Here is a 15,048-nt window from a genome sequence, read left to right on the forward strand (position 1 = left end):
CCTCCTAACATCATGGCACGAGTTCTGTCGCAGGCTCCTCGACAGTTAATCCAGCTCTCCAGTCCCGCATTCAGATGCCTAATGAAGATGCGGCTATGTGCGTGGAGGATATGGTCCATCTGTTCAACCGAACCAATGCAAACATGACGGAAGACAAGAATCTGCGACACTTGATGCGAGGTGAGAAGGAGCATCTCTTTGGTGGAGTCATTCGTAGCCTGCCTCAGACGGTTGCGGAGATCCTCACTGAAGCCGTCGCCATGGAGAAGGCGCTGCAGCAGCGGAACCAGTATGATCGGCAAGTGAATGCTACCTATACTACTGGCCTAGGATCATTCCCGAATGACGTGGAAACGCTTCGGCAGCTTATACGTTCGGCTGTCCGCGACGAACTGCAACAGCTGCACCACGCGTAGCAGCAGCCTACCACTAACTGCATCGCCAGCATCGTACGTGACGAAGTGCAGCATGCGCTCGGCGCGCATCGTCTCGAGGCACCTGTTCAGGTTCCTGAACCAGTTCAGGCGTTCACACCTTCAAGTGAACCACCTCGACGTGTGAGTTACGCCGATGCTTTGAGACGCACCATCCCGTCGTCGGTGACACCACCTCCGCTAAGCGGCTTCCAGCACGCCAACTGTCCGGCGTGAACATCAAGAAACAACAGGGCGTCGACACACAGCGCTAGGACCTCCGCCACAGACAAGTCGATTACCAACCGGGTGACCAGGTGTTAGTATGGACCCCCGTGCGCCGCAAAGGACTTTCTGAAAAGCTTCTCAGTTGGTACTTCGGCCCTTACAAAGTGCTGCGACGAGCGACGTCAACTACGACGTCTTTCCGGACGGAAGCCAGCCATCACGACGCCAAAAGCCACGACCCGATATTGTGCACGTGGTGCGGTTAAAACCACACCACACATTGTGACACTGAGGACATTACGTTTTGGTTTGTTTACCGTAAACGCTTCGTTTAGCATCGAGGCGATGCTCCTTCGGAAGGAGGGGCAATGTCACGCGCTTAATATGTCAGCGAGAAAGAGCCAGACGAAGACGCAGTAACTCTAGTGCCAGTGCCTTTGTTTTTGGCTGTGCTGTGCCGACCCCGTTTAGAACTTGGGGCTTTGTATCGCTGCCTTGTGAACGTCGCCTTTGTCTTGAACGTGACAACATAAACATACTGGAAGAAATCTACAGCGGCTCCACAACCACCACAGTCCTCCATAACGAAAGCGACAAAATCCTGATAAGGAAGCGTGCATGGCAGGGAGACACGATCTCCCCAATTCTATTCACCCCGTGATTAGAAGAGGTTTGCAGGACCCTAGACTGGGAAGAGTTAGGGATAGCAGTTAATGGAGAGTGCCTTAGTAACCTGTGATTCGCTGGTGACATCGAATCGATGAGTAACGCAGGGGACAAATTGCAACTCATGATTAGTGAATTGGACAAGGAAAGTAGAGTGGTAGGTCTGAAACTTATTACGCAGAAGACAAAAGGAATGTGCAACAATCTCGGAAGAGAACAGCGCTTTGCAATAGGTAACGAGGCACTGGAAGTTGTAAAGGAATACGTCTAGTTAGGACAAGTAGTAACCGAGGAGCCGAACCATGACACTCAAGTAACTAAAAAAATTGGCAGATCCCATCTACCGTGGGAATTGATGTTATGCGAAGCATGCGCGGGATGGTGACTGTGGCATAATTTTTCATGCTGAGCGAAACGTTGCGGTATGACGTTAGAGAAATGCGGAAGTGGTATAAACACACTCATATGCTGAAGAGTCGCATATGTTTTATATGACCAGTTGTATACAGTTCCGTATCGATGCCAAAAGCAACATGGGTGTTACCATCACCAGACGCGGTAAGCTGATATGTAGTGATTATATTCTTCAATACTGGATGGAGCGAATCCGAACAACACAAAGAAGAAACGCAAATGCACAGGACAGGCGTTACTCGCAACTAAGCTTCATTAAGCAAAGTTCCCCTGGATTCAAGGCGGTGATGCGGGCTAGTTGGTTTGAATCACTAGTAACCATATTTGTAGCGCAAAAAACCAGACGTAGACACAAGTAAGGAACACATACACAGGACGGGCGCTAGAGATCAGTCGTAATAAATCAGTTGATGTCTAGCGCCCGTCCTGTGTATGTGTTCCTTACTTGTGTCTACGTCTGGTTTTTTTGCGCTACAAATATGGTTACTAGTGTTCCCCTGGATATACACACAGCCGAGTGGCACACGCAGGCGCACTGCACGTACAGTACAGTCACAGTTGCAGTTGTTACAGTTGCGGTACAGTTGTTATGCTTATACTTGTCTCTTATGATGGGAACGCACGCACGTTTCACGAACCCCTGTGTATGTGTAGAAGGGGTTTTGACAGTTCTTGAACAAGGTCCTTATCACCGTGACCAGTGAGCACCAGCAGCTGGACCGGACTTGTTAATCGGATCCGTTCGTGATCGCGGCTAGGAGGGGTCTAAGTGTAGTGAAGTGCGAGGTATAACACAGCTGGTGGAAATCGTGGATGCCTCTTACGAAGAAATGATCTATGATGCCTCCTGTCCTGGACCTAGCAACAAGGCCTTGTGATGCCTAGCTGTTCACATCCAAGCTGTCTTTCATGCAGTGTAAGAAACAGGCGTTGCTGGGTTTTGATAAATGAATGTTGAAACCACCGGTAATGATGAAAGGCCTGGTTCTCTCGGCAGATTTAGTGTAAGAAGCATTGACCCCGGTTCTTGCGTAATCGACGTGGTCCACGTTGTGGACCACGTGAACGAGTGCATTGTAGTTGAGCGTCTTCAAGGGTTGTTCTGTCTTCAGCGTCCTCACTTTCCTTGTGTCCGCCACGGTGGTGTAGCGGTTACGGTGCTCGGCTGCTGACCCGAAGGTCACGGGTTCGATCCAGGCCGCGGCAATCGCATTGCAATAAATTCAATATGCTAGATGCGTGTGTACCGCGCGATCTCGGTGCATAATAAAGAATACCAGACAGTCAAAAAATTACACCATCTCCCGCTAAAGGGGACCATGAGACGATGCGAAGCCGGAGCACTTGCACGATCGCGTTCCGTTGGCGTTTGTTGGGCATGCACCGACCTCGCGTCGTGGAATGCGAAGAGGGACGCTACGCGCATCGTATCTTCCATCTAGCCTGGCCATTAATACTCACAGGGCGAGCGGGGAACGCGGTCGACAGGCGGGCGAGAGGGGGGCAGCGTAGGAGAGGAGAAGCGGAGGGGACGCGCATGCGCTCGAGCTCACCGCGGCGTTGCGCAGGAGAGAATTTCGGCATGTCTAGCCCGCGTTTCAGAGGATGAGTGGAAAGGGGGAGGAGAGAGGCGTATGGGAGAGGAAAAGTGGAGAGGGTGAGTGGAGAGGAGGTGTGTGGAGAGGGTATGCGCATGCGCAGTAAGGATGGTCACGCCGCACACCACCACCACCGGATTGAGCTCCGTCAAATGAATAAAGCCAGTTGATAGTTTGCGCTCTTTCCGTTTACTCTGTCCTTCCTTCCTGTGTTCGTCCGATTGAATGCGCAACGATTCCCACCACGAAGATACTTCGCATCTAATTAAAGCCCCAACAATTATTACTATTATCACTTTCCTTGCGTGTATGTGTGCGTTCGCGTTTACTGTGTTGGTTGAGATTTTGTATCACCAGTGGCACATACCTGCATAACTTAAACACTGCTATGCGGGTATGTGCCACACTTGACTGAGAGAAAGGGTTTCATGACGTACGCGACAGGTATTTTGCGTTATTCATGTCATGACCAGTGAATCGCGTTCACCATACACTGATCCCCTGCTATGCCAATTTTGGTATATTAGAAGTCATAGAGACGACCAGGAGAGTGCGCAGACGTAGGCGGCTAGATAGATAGATAGATAGATAGATGGATAGATAGATAGATAGATAGATAGATAGATAGATAGATAGATAGATAGATAGATAGATAGATAGATAGATAGATAGATAGATAGATAGATAGATAGATAGATAGAAACGCCCAAAGTGCCTGAGGTCCGCTAAGAAATGCTTCGCATTTAAAACTTAAGAATGAGGTGGAGCACATTCGGCGAGCATTCTCATATCATGATTGGCAGTTTACCACTATGCCTCAAAAGGAAAGTATGTAACAGCGGCATCTTACCGGTACTTACCTACGGAGCAGAAGCCTGGAGGCTTACAAAGAGGGTTCAGTTTAAATCGAGGATGACGCAGCGAGGGATGAAAAGGAAAATGATGGGTGTAACCTTAAGGGTCAAGAAGACAGCAGACTGGGTCAGGGAACAAATGGGTGTTAAGGACATTTTAGTCGAAATCAAGAAGAAGAAATGGACATGAGCCGGGCATGTGAACCGCTGGGCAAGATAACCGCTGGTCATTAGAGTACCTGTATCAATTCCAAGAGAAGGCAAACGCGAGAGGAGAAGACAGAAAGTTAGGTGGGCAGATGAGATTAAGAAGTTTGCGGATATAATGTGGCAGCAGAAAGCACAGGACCGGTTTCATTGGCGGAACATGGGAGAAGCCTTCGCCGTGTAGTGAGCGTAGTGAGGCTGATGATGGTGGTGTAAGGTCTGTCACCGTCATATTGTCTTTGAGTAGCGATTTCTGGCGATGTACTTCTCAGAAATGTCCGTACACCATTTCCTTTTTTGCAGACCGCTAACATTCGCTTCACGAAATTTTCAGGAGCAGTACGAATTCGTGCATGAGGCGCTTGTGGAGCGGCTGTTTGGCGAACCAACGAGACAGCCTTCCGACCAACTGGCTGCTTACTTCAACCGCCTCAAATTGGACAAAGCCGGTGGGAAGAACACCGATCTTGAACTGCAGTACGAGGTACGGCCGCTGCTGTGTAACGTTCACGTGTGATATGTAGCCTAGCGTTCTGACAACGTCGACATTTTAAAGGTGTGGTTGCAAGTCCAGTCTCTTCAGAATATTACCTGTAAATTGTACATCAGTCTTGCTTACGGCGCACTAAGGAAACTGACAGTCTAGTCTTATCCCCTTTGCCGAAAATATCGGCAAGGCGCTTTTCGGTTATCAGGGGATGCACCTATACCAGCAGGATTTAACATGTAGCATCAGTTGGCGAGCCGGTCCAAAACATCATCTGACCGTGGTAAAAAAAATGCCTAATCCGGAGCTAGGGGAATACTCGCCGACCTGCTCACGGCGACGGTACACAAGGCAGTGTTGAAATTTCGACGAGTTCGTTATCGAAACAAGTTGCTCTAGACAATACCAGGACAGAGAGCGGTTCACGGTATGTCCTGGACGTGCCGTACACGCTCGTGTTTTGCATCGTGTGCCTGTACCTCCTCTTGCTTCATCCACATCGACTAGCGTGCATGTTTTGGTAAGCAGGCTTCGTATAACTCAATACTGGGCCCACCCACACACGCGGGTGTTGATTTGCTTCGCAGTACTGCCTTGTGATGCAAGTGTAATGATACACTACAGGCATACTTAAGAAGGAAACTGAGGCAAAAACCAGTCAAAAAGACGCCGGACAAGGCGAAGAAGTGGCACACACAACGACTGGACTAGCAACTGTGCTTTATTAGCTGAAAGCACCTCCCAGAAGAACCACGGCGCATGCGCTGATGACGTAAATCCATGAAGCCAAAACCCAAAACATGAAAAAAGCAAAAGCAGAAATTGGCCTACATAACGGCCAAGAATCTACCGCCAGAGTGACAGGAACTCGCATTCCTTCTGTAGTACAGAAATGGACGTAGTGCTGACACAATCATCGAGGTGCGTATTTATATAATAGGCTTCAAGGATTTCGCGCTCCTGCTTGCCCCCACCTCTACCCAAAATCTTAACATTGGAAAACAGCGGCACACAACCACAGATCAGGCCGTGGCGGGGAAGATTAGCCCCGTCTGACGTGTTCAACGAATTGTGGTGCTCGCGCAGTCGTTCATTCAAACATCGGCCAGTTTGGCCGATGTATACTTTTTCGCGTGTTAGCAGAATCGCATACACAACATGTTTCGCGCAGGTAGTGTACTTGGTTTTATGCCGAATAGAACACATCGGAGTGCTAGTGTTTCCGCGAGCAACACGTGCACACAGCGCAGAAAGTTTGCAAGGCGCCGAAAAGACAACATCTATGCCCTGTCTCAAAGCGACTTTTTTCACATTGTGGGAAAACTTATGTAAGTAAGGCATCACTACAACACTCTTCCGCTGGGAATCAATTGGTTCTGGACATCTATTCGCCGGCCTTTTAACCTTTTGCAGCAGCGTTTCCGCTACAGCCGTAAAGACCTACTTGGGAAAACCCGCTGCTTCCTAGCGCTCAACCTGACAGTCAAAACTCGACTTAACGCAGTGGTGGCAACTCTTCTGCAGTGCCTTACGGAAGCAGTTACTCGCGATCCCTGTCTTAACAATTTTTGAGTGCGCGGACGGGTAGGGTAAGAAGGATTTCTTGCTTCTGGGAGAAAAGCACCAGCGCAAATGTCCATCATCCCTAAAAGTGAGCGAAAGATCCAAAAACCTAATGGAATTGTCAACCGTAAGTTCATGAGTAAAAGATAGGGCGGGGCGTTAGAGCAACCTTGGAAGTAACTCAGAACTTGTTCAGCCGCCAGTTTGACGGTGTCATTAGATGATAGCTTTAAAATGATCAAGAAATCATCAACATATCTAAAGATATGACAAACGCGTGAATCATGAAGAGAGCCCTGAAGCAGGTCGTCAAACATGGATAAAAATATCTGGCAAAGAATCGGTGCTACGCACGCCCCAATACAGATTCCTTTTTTCTGTAAGAACTGCGAGCCATTGAATTCCGCAACCGTGAAAGAAATATACATAGTTAACAGTTCAAGGAATGCGTCAACGGACAACCCACAGGCATTTTGAAAGGAAACAGGACCATTCGGATCAATCAGTTCACACACAGCTAAAAGCAGTTCACCACGGGGAATGCTATAAAACGAGTCCTCTATGTCAACAGAGAACGCATCAATGGCGCCTGGGAATCCTTTCCTGAGCAGCTCAACAACACCAGAGGAGTCCGCTACACTGTAAGGATCCTGCAAGATCAAGGATCGCAGATAGCGCTGTAGAAACTGGCCCACAACTTTCTGCCACGTCTCTGCCTCTGTCACTATAGTCTTCAACGGGCAATTCGGCTTATGGGTTTTTGCGGTGAAAAACACCCGAAGTAGTTCATATAAACATGCACCGCGATGATTGTGTCAGCACTACGTCCATTTCATTACTACAGAAGGAATGCGAGTTCCTGTCACTCTGGCGGTAGATTCTTGGCCGTTATGTAGGCCAATTTCTGCTTTAGCTTTTTTTCATGTTTTGGGTTTTGGCTTCATAGTTTTACGTCATCAGCGCATGCGCCGTGGTTCTTCTGGCAGGTGCTTTCAGATAATAAAGCACAGTTGCTACTCCAGTCGTTGTGTGTGTCACTTCTTCCCCTTGTCCGGTGTCTTTTTGACTGGTTTTTGCCTGAGCGTCATCTACCAACTGACCCAGACTTCGACGTTATTGCATTAAGAAAACATGTGTTTAGTGTGCAGAATGCTGGAAGGAAACAAAATGACAAGATAGATCAGAGCGCTCTCACTTATGTTGTCCTCTCTTCAAGAGTTCTGTCCACTTCGAGAGCGTTTCTTTGCCCAAGTGTGTTCTGCCAACCAGCCTAAGCAGCCACCTTGTTGCACTACAGGCAAATAAATATTTCGACCTTATTATCGGATTAACACCTGCGAACGCTTAGAACGGCAATATTATCAGGTGCGCTTTAGGAGTAGATATTATAGTGCCTAGAGTATTATATTGGTTAGTGCGCTGAGGGTGCACGCTGGTGGTCAGTGTGCCGAAGCGCTTGCGATGACGCTGGAATTACTATATATTATCTTGTGGTTGTGACGGTGAAGAAGGCTTCAGCAAGCTTGGGAAATACAGAACGCTTTATGTGGGCGAACTTGTGCCCGGCACAAGTTCGCCATACAACCGAATCGAACAAACGATTCACGCTGTACATTGATAGCGGCGAGAACAGCCGTCGGCCTTCGAGTAATAGATCAGCGGTCAGGCGCGTAACGCCTTGTGCACCGCCTACAGAGGCGCCACTGATAGCCACCTAGCGGGCGCCGCCGACAGTACGTGCGGGAAGCCGAGCAGACGACAGCGCTTTGCACAGCTTTGCTGTGAGGAGATGAATGAAGTTCGCGGCTGCTATTTCCCCTTCGTGCGGGTGCTAGACAACTAATTCTGCACTGGCAGCTGCAGGAAAGGCGCGGGCCTCTACGAAAGTGGACTTCTGCACGATGTTTGTCACGAACGAGCGCTTAACTAAGCGCACGTCGCCGATTTCGAAGGACGGCATGAAAGCCTGGCGCCGACGGTTTGTGCGCGATAGAGCGCGCGCATCGAAAAAACAAGTATAAAAAGGCGCCGGGAGCGCGCCCGCGCGCCTTTTAGACGCCACCGACACAGCGAACGAACGCGAAAGATCGGGATATTCGAGAAAGCAAAGCCGAGCCAGCGGCGCCGTCTGATTTCGCAGACGAATCGGTGAGAGGATCTTGCCCTTTCCCTAGCTTTCGGTGTGCACGCACAGACGAATCATACCCAGGCCGCCCAGGCAGGCCCAGGCGCGAGCCGATACAGGCAATGCAAGCGCAGCAAGCGCGCGGGGTCAGTCAGTCAGTGAGGAGTTAGTCGGCGAAGAAGTTATGTCCTTCTAGTGATAGTAGTTCGCTCGACCGCAGAAGACGTGTTGTTTGATGATCTAGTGCTGTGAGTTAAGTATCAAGAGATGACCGGGACAAGTTTTGAAGAGAGTCGCCGAGAAGACATGTGATGACCGACTGCGGAGGAGAACGAACGTCCGCGTGGAGTGAATCGTCATGCCGGTGAATATCAAAGGTGCGTCGCGCAGACCAGCGTAACAAGATCCAGATTATGAGGTGCAGCTCGTGGTTAACATCCGCTTTGTTTTGTTTACAAAGGTGACGTCTCAATCACTTCTTGTTCTTTCTGAAGTCAACCATTGCTGCATTTCTGTTTCTGTAAATAATAAATAGAACTTAGCTTGTAATAGCGCGGTACATGTACCGCGCTAGTACAAGCTAAGTTCATAGATGACCAACTCGGCCGAACTAACACTTCTGAAATATAGAACGTTTGAGCGAAGTGCCCTGCACGGCGGTCGAACCGAACCAACGCATGCTCAGGTTGATAACTTTGGTCGTCTACCAGTGTCAACATGATCGAGTGCATCCAGCGAGCACCGATATGACAGGACGAAAGCATTAGAACAAGAAGCGACGTGTTAACCCGCACAATGACGAAGCGGCTCGCCTTTGCCAACGAACAGCGGCGATCCATTTCTTCCGTCGCTCTTGCTCAGGAGGCCTTGCGGTAAGTGAGTAAAACCGTGTTCCGGGCGCGTTTTTTTAGGTGTTTGAGCACTCCACTCCACAGCAATTGTTATTCGGCATCCCTTGAAGTTTCGGCCACCACACATACGACGAACGTTGCTTATTTCACTACGGAAATGTGAACAACGCGGAAACACACGTACAACGACGTAGGAAACCACGGCGGCCGTCTGCTTGCTTTCCCGAGAGCAATGATTGAGTTCGCCGCCTATGGCGCTTCCGTCGGCGCGCACTAGGCGTATACATGCGATCAGGGGCGTAGCCAAGGGGGGGGGGGGTTGGGGGGGTTCAAATCCCCCCCCCGAAATTTTTCAGTTTTGCTTGCGTATATATACACGCACACATACAAACGCACGCACGAACATACATAAAGTATGGTTGAACCCCCCCCCCCCCCCGAAAAAATTTCTGGCTACGCCCCTGCATGCGATATCGAATATTCCACGCTTACCGTTGGTGACCGCGTTAGGTCTAGAATAATCTGTTCGCGTACGACGCTCAAGGTTATCAGAACAATCGGGAACGTTCGACCTTCCGTCGCGGCGCGCGCGAGACGGTGGTTGTACACTGTCGTCCTTTATGTGAGGAAACACGCGAGCGTGTGGCCTGCGCTCTGCTGCGGCTGCCTACAGAGCAATCAACCAACAACTGAAGAAACTTGTCCGCTTTTGGCGTCATCTATTCGCAAACAAATTAACGAGTCAGTGGCCGTTAGACAAGCGCTGCTAGATTAGGCTCTCGCTCCGCTCTCGGAACGGGCGATGCCGCCAAAAGCGGACGTGCTTTGTTTAGCTGTCGGTTGATGGCGCTGTAGGCAGCCGCCGCAGAGTAAAATCCCTGAAAAATATAAAGTAGCGCCAACTGCGTCCCTTCGCCTCGGTCTCCTCTCCTAGCAGCTGCAACAACGTCCCCAGGGTGTCCTCCGGGAAGCTACAGATTTTACCCGCTGTAGTAAAAACATCTTCTTTCTGCTGTTGTACCGGTGGTTGGTGCCACTGCAAGAGCAGGTTTTGGTGCCATTGACACAGCAGGTCGACATCCTGAAGCATCCAGAACGACCGTACGAACTTACTCAAGCGCGGTCGACCACGCACCGTGCACCGCTCAAGTAAACAACCCAGACGAGGACGAACAAGGTGGCGCTCGGACAACCTTCTAAAAAGATAGTGCGCCACTCTAGCAATTTCTTAGCGCCGCCGAGTTTGCAGTGACGCTGCCATCAGGGGCGACCACTTTTGCGTGCTCAAAGATTATGTATATAGCGTACAATTTTATGCTGTGGGACACCATGAAAAGACCCCACTTGCTTCGGTATACATTACATTGCCGTGTTTATCGCTATTAGGAGCTGGCTCGCCAGGTTCTTAAGCTGGGGCGAAGCTCCGCGTTGCAAACTGCATCCATGCAATCAAAGCGTCGTGGAACGCGAAGAGGAACGCTACGCGCGTCGTGTCTTCCCTCTGGCCTGGCCGTTCTCACAGGGCGAGCGGGGAACGCGGTCGACAGCCATGCGAGCGTCGGACAGCTATATCTATACTCCGTTTCACACATCAAGTGCAACGTTGTGGAAGCTATGCAAGAAGTTCAATAAACAAAATGTGTAAATCCGCGCGTCCAGTGTTCGGCTTTTTTCGTTGTAAACGCTCGCGCAAGCTGCGCACGAACCAGCGCGCGACGCGTCGCGACGGGCCACAAATAAAATAACTAAAAACAAAAGCAACTAGACGCTCAGTGATTGAGCTGCATAATACCGCAGATATAACGGCGTTTGTTTATTTGTAAGACACAAAACATTTTCTGTAACTGCCCACTGTGAAAGCGAAAAAAAAGTCAATTTTGGGTGGTAAGAACATCGAACTATTTCTTAACGCGGACGGATTTACTTCAAGAAGTCTCGCTAGCCTCCACAGCGTTGCACCTGATGTATGAAACGGAGCATAGCGCCAATTTTCATGCGCGTCTCGAGGGCAGTTCTCAAATTGAAAGAACATTAGGAGCGTTGCGTCTGCAAGTGTCGATTATGGAGAATCAGACGCTCGTAGGTATTTCCTGTATATATATACTCCATCAATGTGTATGTAATTGTAAATTGTGTATATGGTTCATCAAAACTGTAAATAATTCGAACCTTGTGTATATATATATATATATATATATATATATATATATATATATATATATATATATATATATATATATCTAGAGGACTTGTACAGAAGAATCACGGGTTTTCCCGATCTTCTCCGAGCCGCTCCTCTATCATCATTCACTTCGTGGATATGGTGTGAATTTTTTTTTCATTCCCTTTATTTCGCGGACTTTTCCAACTGCGTCACTTAGAACTGCAGCGCGCTCGGGCGCTCTAGCGGATGAATTGCACAAGCCTCTCTTTCCGGCGAAGAGTCATGCTTTGCGAGCTTCGCAGCTCAACTAACTTCAACTGCAATCTACAAAGCGCACGAGTGAGGAGGTGCCTGTACACTGACACGAATGGCGCTAGTTGAGTTATTTTTCAGGGACTTTACCGCAGAGTGCAGCCCACTCGCTTGCGTGTTTCCTGTCATAAAGGACGACAGTGTACGCGCAACGCGTAGGTTACATGAAAGGGCTCGTGGCATTGCCCTTCTCTGAGAAAGCATCGTGAGATGCTGCGAAAGACCACGAATTCTAAGAAATGAACGCGTATATAAATATAGGAAAAGCAGGAGAACAAGTGGAAACGCAGTTCTAAAAGTTCGCTAGCGCGCATAGAGAGGCTTAGGGCGCACCACATGGCGCGTGCTCGGCGACACTGAGAGTTCGTCATGCCGTAGGGGACAACCTTGCGCTGAGACGTCGAAGTACCCTGTACGGTCCGAAGTATCGTCGAAGAAGCTCCTCGCTAAGTACGCGTCCGCGTATTGGCGTCCAAACCCATACACGGTCGCCGGACTGGTATACTATGTGGCGTCGTCGAACATTTTAAAGGCGACTGTCGGTCGTTTGCTGGCTCCAGGCGATTTGTCTGGCGAAGCAGTCAGGCGAGTTGTCTGGCTCCTTCGGCGCGCTGAAGGTAGGCGGTGACGTCGAGGTTTTCTTCGTCGGTGATGTTGGGTAGCATGGCGTCGAGCGTAGTTGCCGGGTTCCTTGTGTAGACCAACTTGTATGGCGTAATCTGCGTCGTTTCTTGCACGGCCGTGTTCAATGCGAAGGCCATGTTCGGAAGGATGGCATCCGGCGTCTTGCGTTCATCGTTGACGTACATGACCAGCATGTAGGCAGTGGCCGTATTTAGACGCTTAGTTAGGCCATTAGTCTGTGGTTGGTAGGCGGTGGCCTGACAATGGCTTGTCTGGCTGCATCCAAGCTTCTCCTGAGTTACGTCAGCAGTAAAGGCCGTACCTCTGTGGGTGATGAGGACCTCTGGGGCACCATGACGAAGGACGATGTTCTCAACAAAGAACTTGGCAACCTCGGCGGCACTGCCTTTGGGCAGGGCCCTTGTCTCGGCATAGCGGGTGTAGTAGCCGGTAGCTACGACGATCCATTTGTTTGCGGAAGTCTACGTTCGGGAACGACCCCAGGAAGCCCATCCCGATCTACTGGAACGGTCGGTTAGATGGTTCGATGGGCTGTAAAATTCCAGCTGGCCTTGTCTGTGGTGTCTGCCGTCGCTGACAGTCTTGGCAAGTCCTTACGTAATGGACGACGTCTGCAGTGAGGTGAGTCAATAGTAGTTCTCTTGTATCGCTGCGAGCATGCGAGAAAATTCCAAGTCGTCCAGCTGTGGGGTCGTCATGCAAAGCTTCCAGAACCTCTGGACGTAGTGCTGAAGGACGTAGTCTTGACTCTGGACGTAATGTTGGCTAGTTGGCTCAAAGTAGCGTGAAGTTCTTTAGGAGAACGAGATTTAGCAAGTAAAACGATGCCAGTTCTCGCTTGAATACCTTCGGAACATCGGCAGTCCTGCCCTAGAGGTATTCCATTAGGCCGGTGAGTTCCGTGTCGGCTCGCGGTCGTTCAGAGAAATCGTCGGCACTCATGGTTCCCAACAAGCAACCATCCTGGTTGTCCTGCGGCGGTAGGCCGACGGAGTCACGAGACAGACAGTCGGTGTCAAAGTGCTTTTTTCCGGACTTGTAAACGATGGTAATGTCGAATTCTTGAAGTTTCAGACTCCATCGTGCGAGGTGACCTGAAGGGTCCTTCATTCAGCTAGCCAACACAATGCGTGGCGGTCGCTCACAACTTCAAAGGACTTGCCTTACAGGTAGGGGTGAAACTTTGATGCTGCCCACCTGATGGCCAAGCGCTCCTTTTCAGTTAAGGAATAGTTGACTTCCGACTTGAATAGCGACCGGCTAGTATAACTGACCACCCTTTTCAGTCCGTCAGTCCTCTGCACAACGACAGCGCCGAGTCCTACTCTGCTGTCGTCGGTGTGGATTTCTGTATCGGCGTATTCGTCACCTCGTCACGGTGGTCAAGTGGTTATGGCACTCGACTGCTGTCCCGAAGGTCGCGGGATCGAATCCCGGCCGCGGCGGCTGCACTTTCTATATAGGCGAAAATGTTTGAGGCCCGTGTACTGCGATTTAGGCGCAAGTTAAAGAACACCAGGTGGTCGAAATTTCAGGAGCCTTCCACTACGGCGTCCCTCATAATCATATCGTGGTTTTGGCACGTTATACCCACATATTATTATTATATTATCGGCGGATTCGTCGAAATGCGCAAGTATCGGGTGCGTCTGGAGACATCGTTTTAGTTCCTGAAATGCTTCATTTTGCGCTGTTTCTCAATTGAATTGGACGTCGGTCTTCGTGAGGTGCGTTTTCCTGTGAACATTCCTGTGAAATCTGTGAAATTTCCTTTACGAGGCGACTGCAGTGTGCGCACAAGCCGACAAATCTTCGTACTGCCTTCTTGTCCGTGGGTGGCGGGAAGGCAGTGATGGCGGCTATTTTCCGCGGTTCTGAGCGAATTCCAGACTTGCTAATGACGTGGCCCAGAAACAAGAGCCGCTTGTATGCGAAGCAGTGTTGTGTCGTACGACCCCTCGTGGCACGCGGAAATACCAGTGCAGTAAAGGTTCCTGTACATGCCACTGGGTGGAGCTGGGTCTCCCCCATGCCTCTTTGCTATCACCAATCCGGCGTGGCCTTGCCGGTCATGTGACCCGTGCCTCGCGGACCGATAACCTTTCTTCTCCCTCCTTAAAACCGCCTGCAATAAACGCGGGAGAGCAGTCTCCCGTCAGTCTCGCCGAAGCTTGGTCTCTGCGTCGTCACTCCGCGCGCCCTCCCGTCGTTCGGCCTCTCCGTCGGCCCGCCGCGGGTTACGCCGCGCCCCTGCCCTACACAACACATGGCGACGAGGTAATTGAACCGCTACGCTACTACGACAGGCGACGCCAGGAAGAGCACGACGTACATGACACTGCGCTACGGGTCACATTTTTCTGCTGCGCCTCGGTGCTGCTTCCTGCACGCTACAAGCGCGTCGACCTGACTTTTCCTTGTTCCCGCTCCCTCTACGACGCCACCTTCCTGCTTGAGCCCACCTCCTGCACACATGGCGGCCCATTTTGCAAACCTTCCTCCGTTCCTCAACGTTCCCGGC

General features: G+C 50.3%; 1 protein-coding gene across 2 annotated transcripts in view; it reads left to right on the forward strand.

Annotated features, from left to right (window-relative positions):
• Nucleotides 1-15,048, forward strand: part of LOC119403989 (receptor-type tyrosine-protein phosphatase mu) — a 963,694-nt gene that overhangs the window by 737,743 nt on the left and 210,903 nt on the right. For both annotated transcript variants that reach the window (XM_049419317.1, XM_049419318.1), the window contains one exon: nucleotides 4,715-4,864. In XM_049419317.1, coding sequence (XP_049275274.1) covers nucleotides 4,715-4,864 — 150 coding nt within the window. The remainder of the gene's footprint in view (nucleotides 1-4,714; nucleotides 4,865-15,048) is intronic.

Source organism: Rhipicephalus sanguineus, chromosome 9 (genome assembly GCF_013339695.2).
Source record: "Rhipicephalus sanguineus isolate Rsan-2018 chromosome 9, BIME_Rsan_1.4, whole genome shotgun sequence".
Taxonomy (NCBI): Eukaryota; Metazoa; Arthropoda; class Arachnida; order Ixodida; family Ixodidae; genus Rhipicephalus; species Rhipicephalus sanguineus.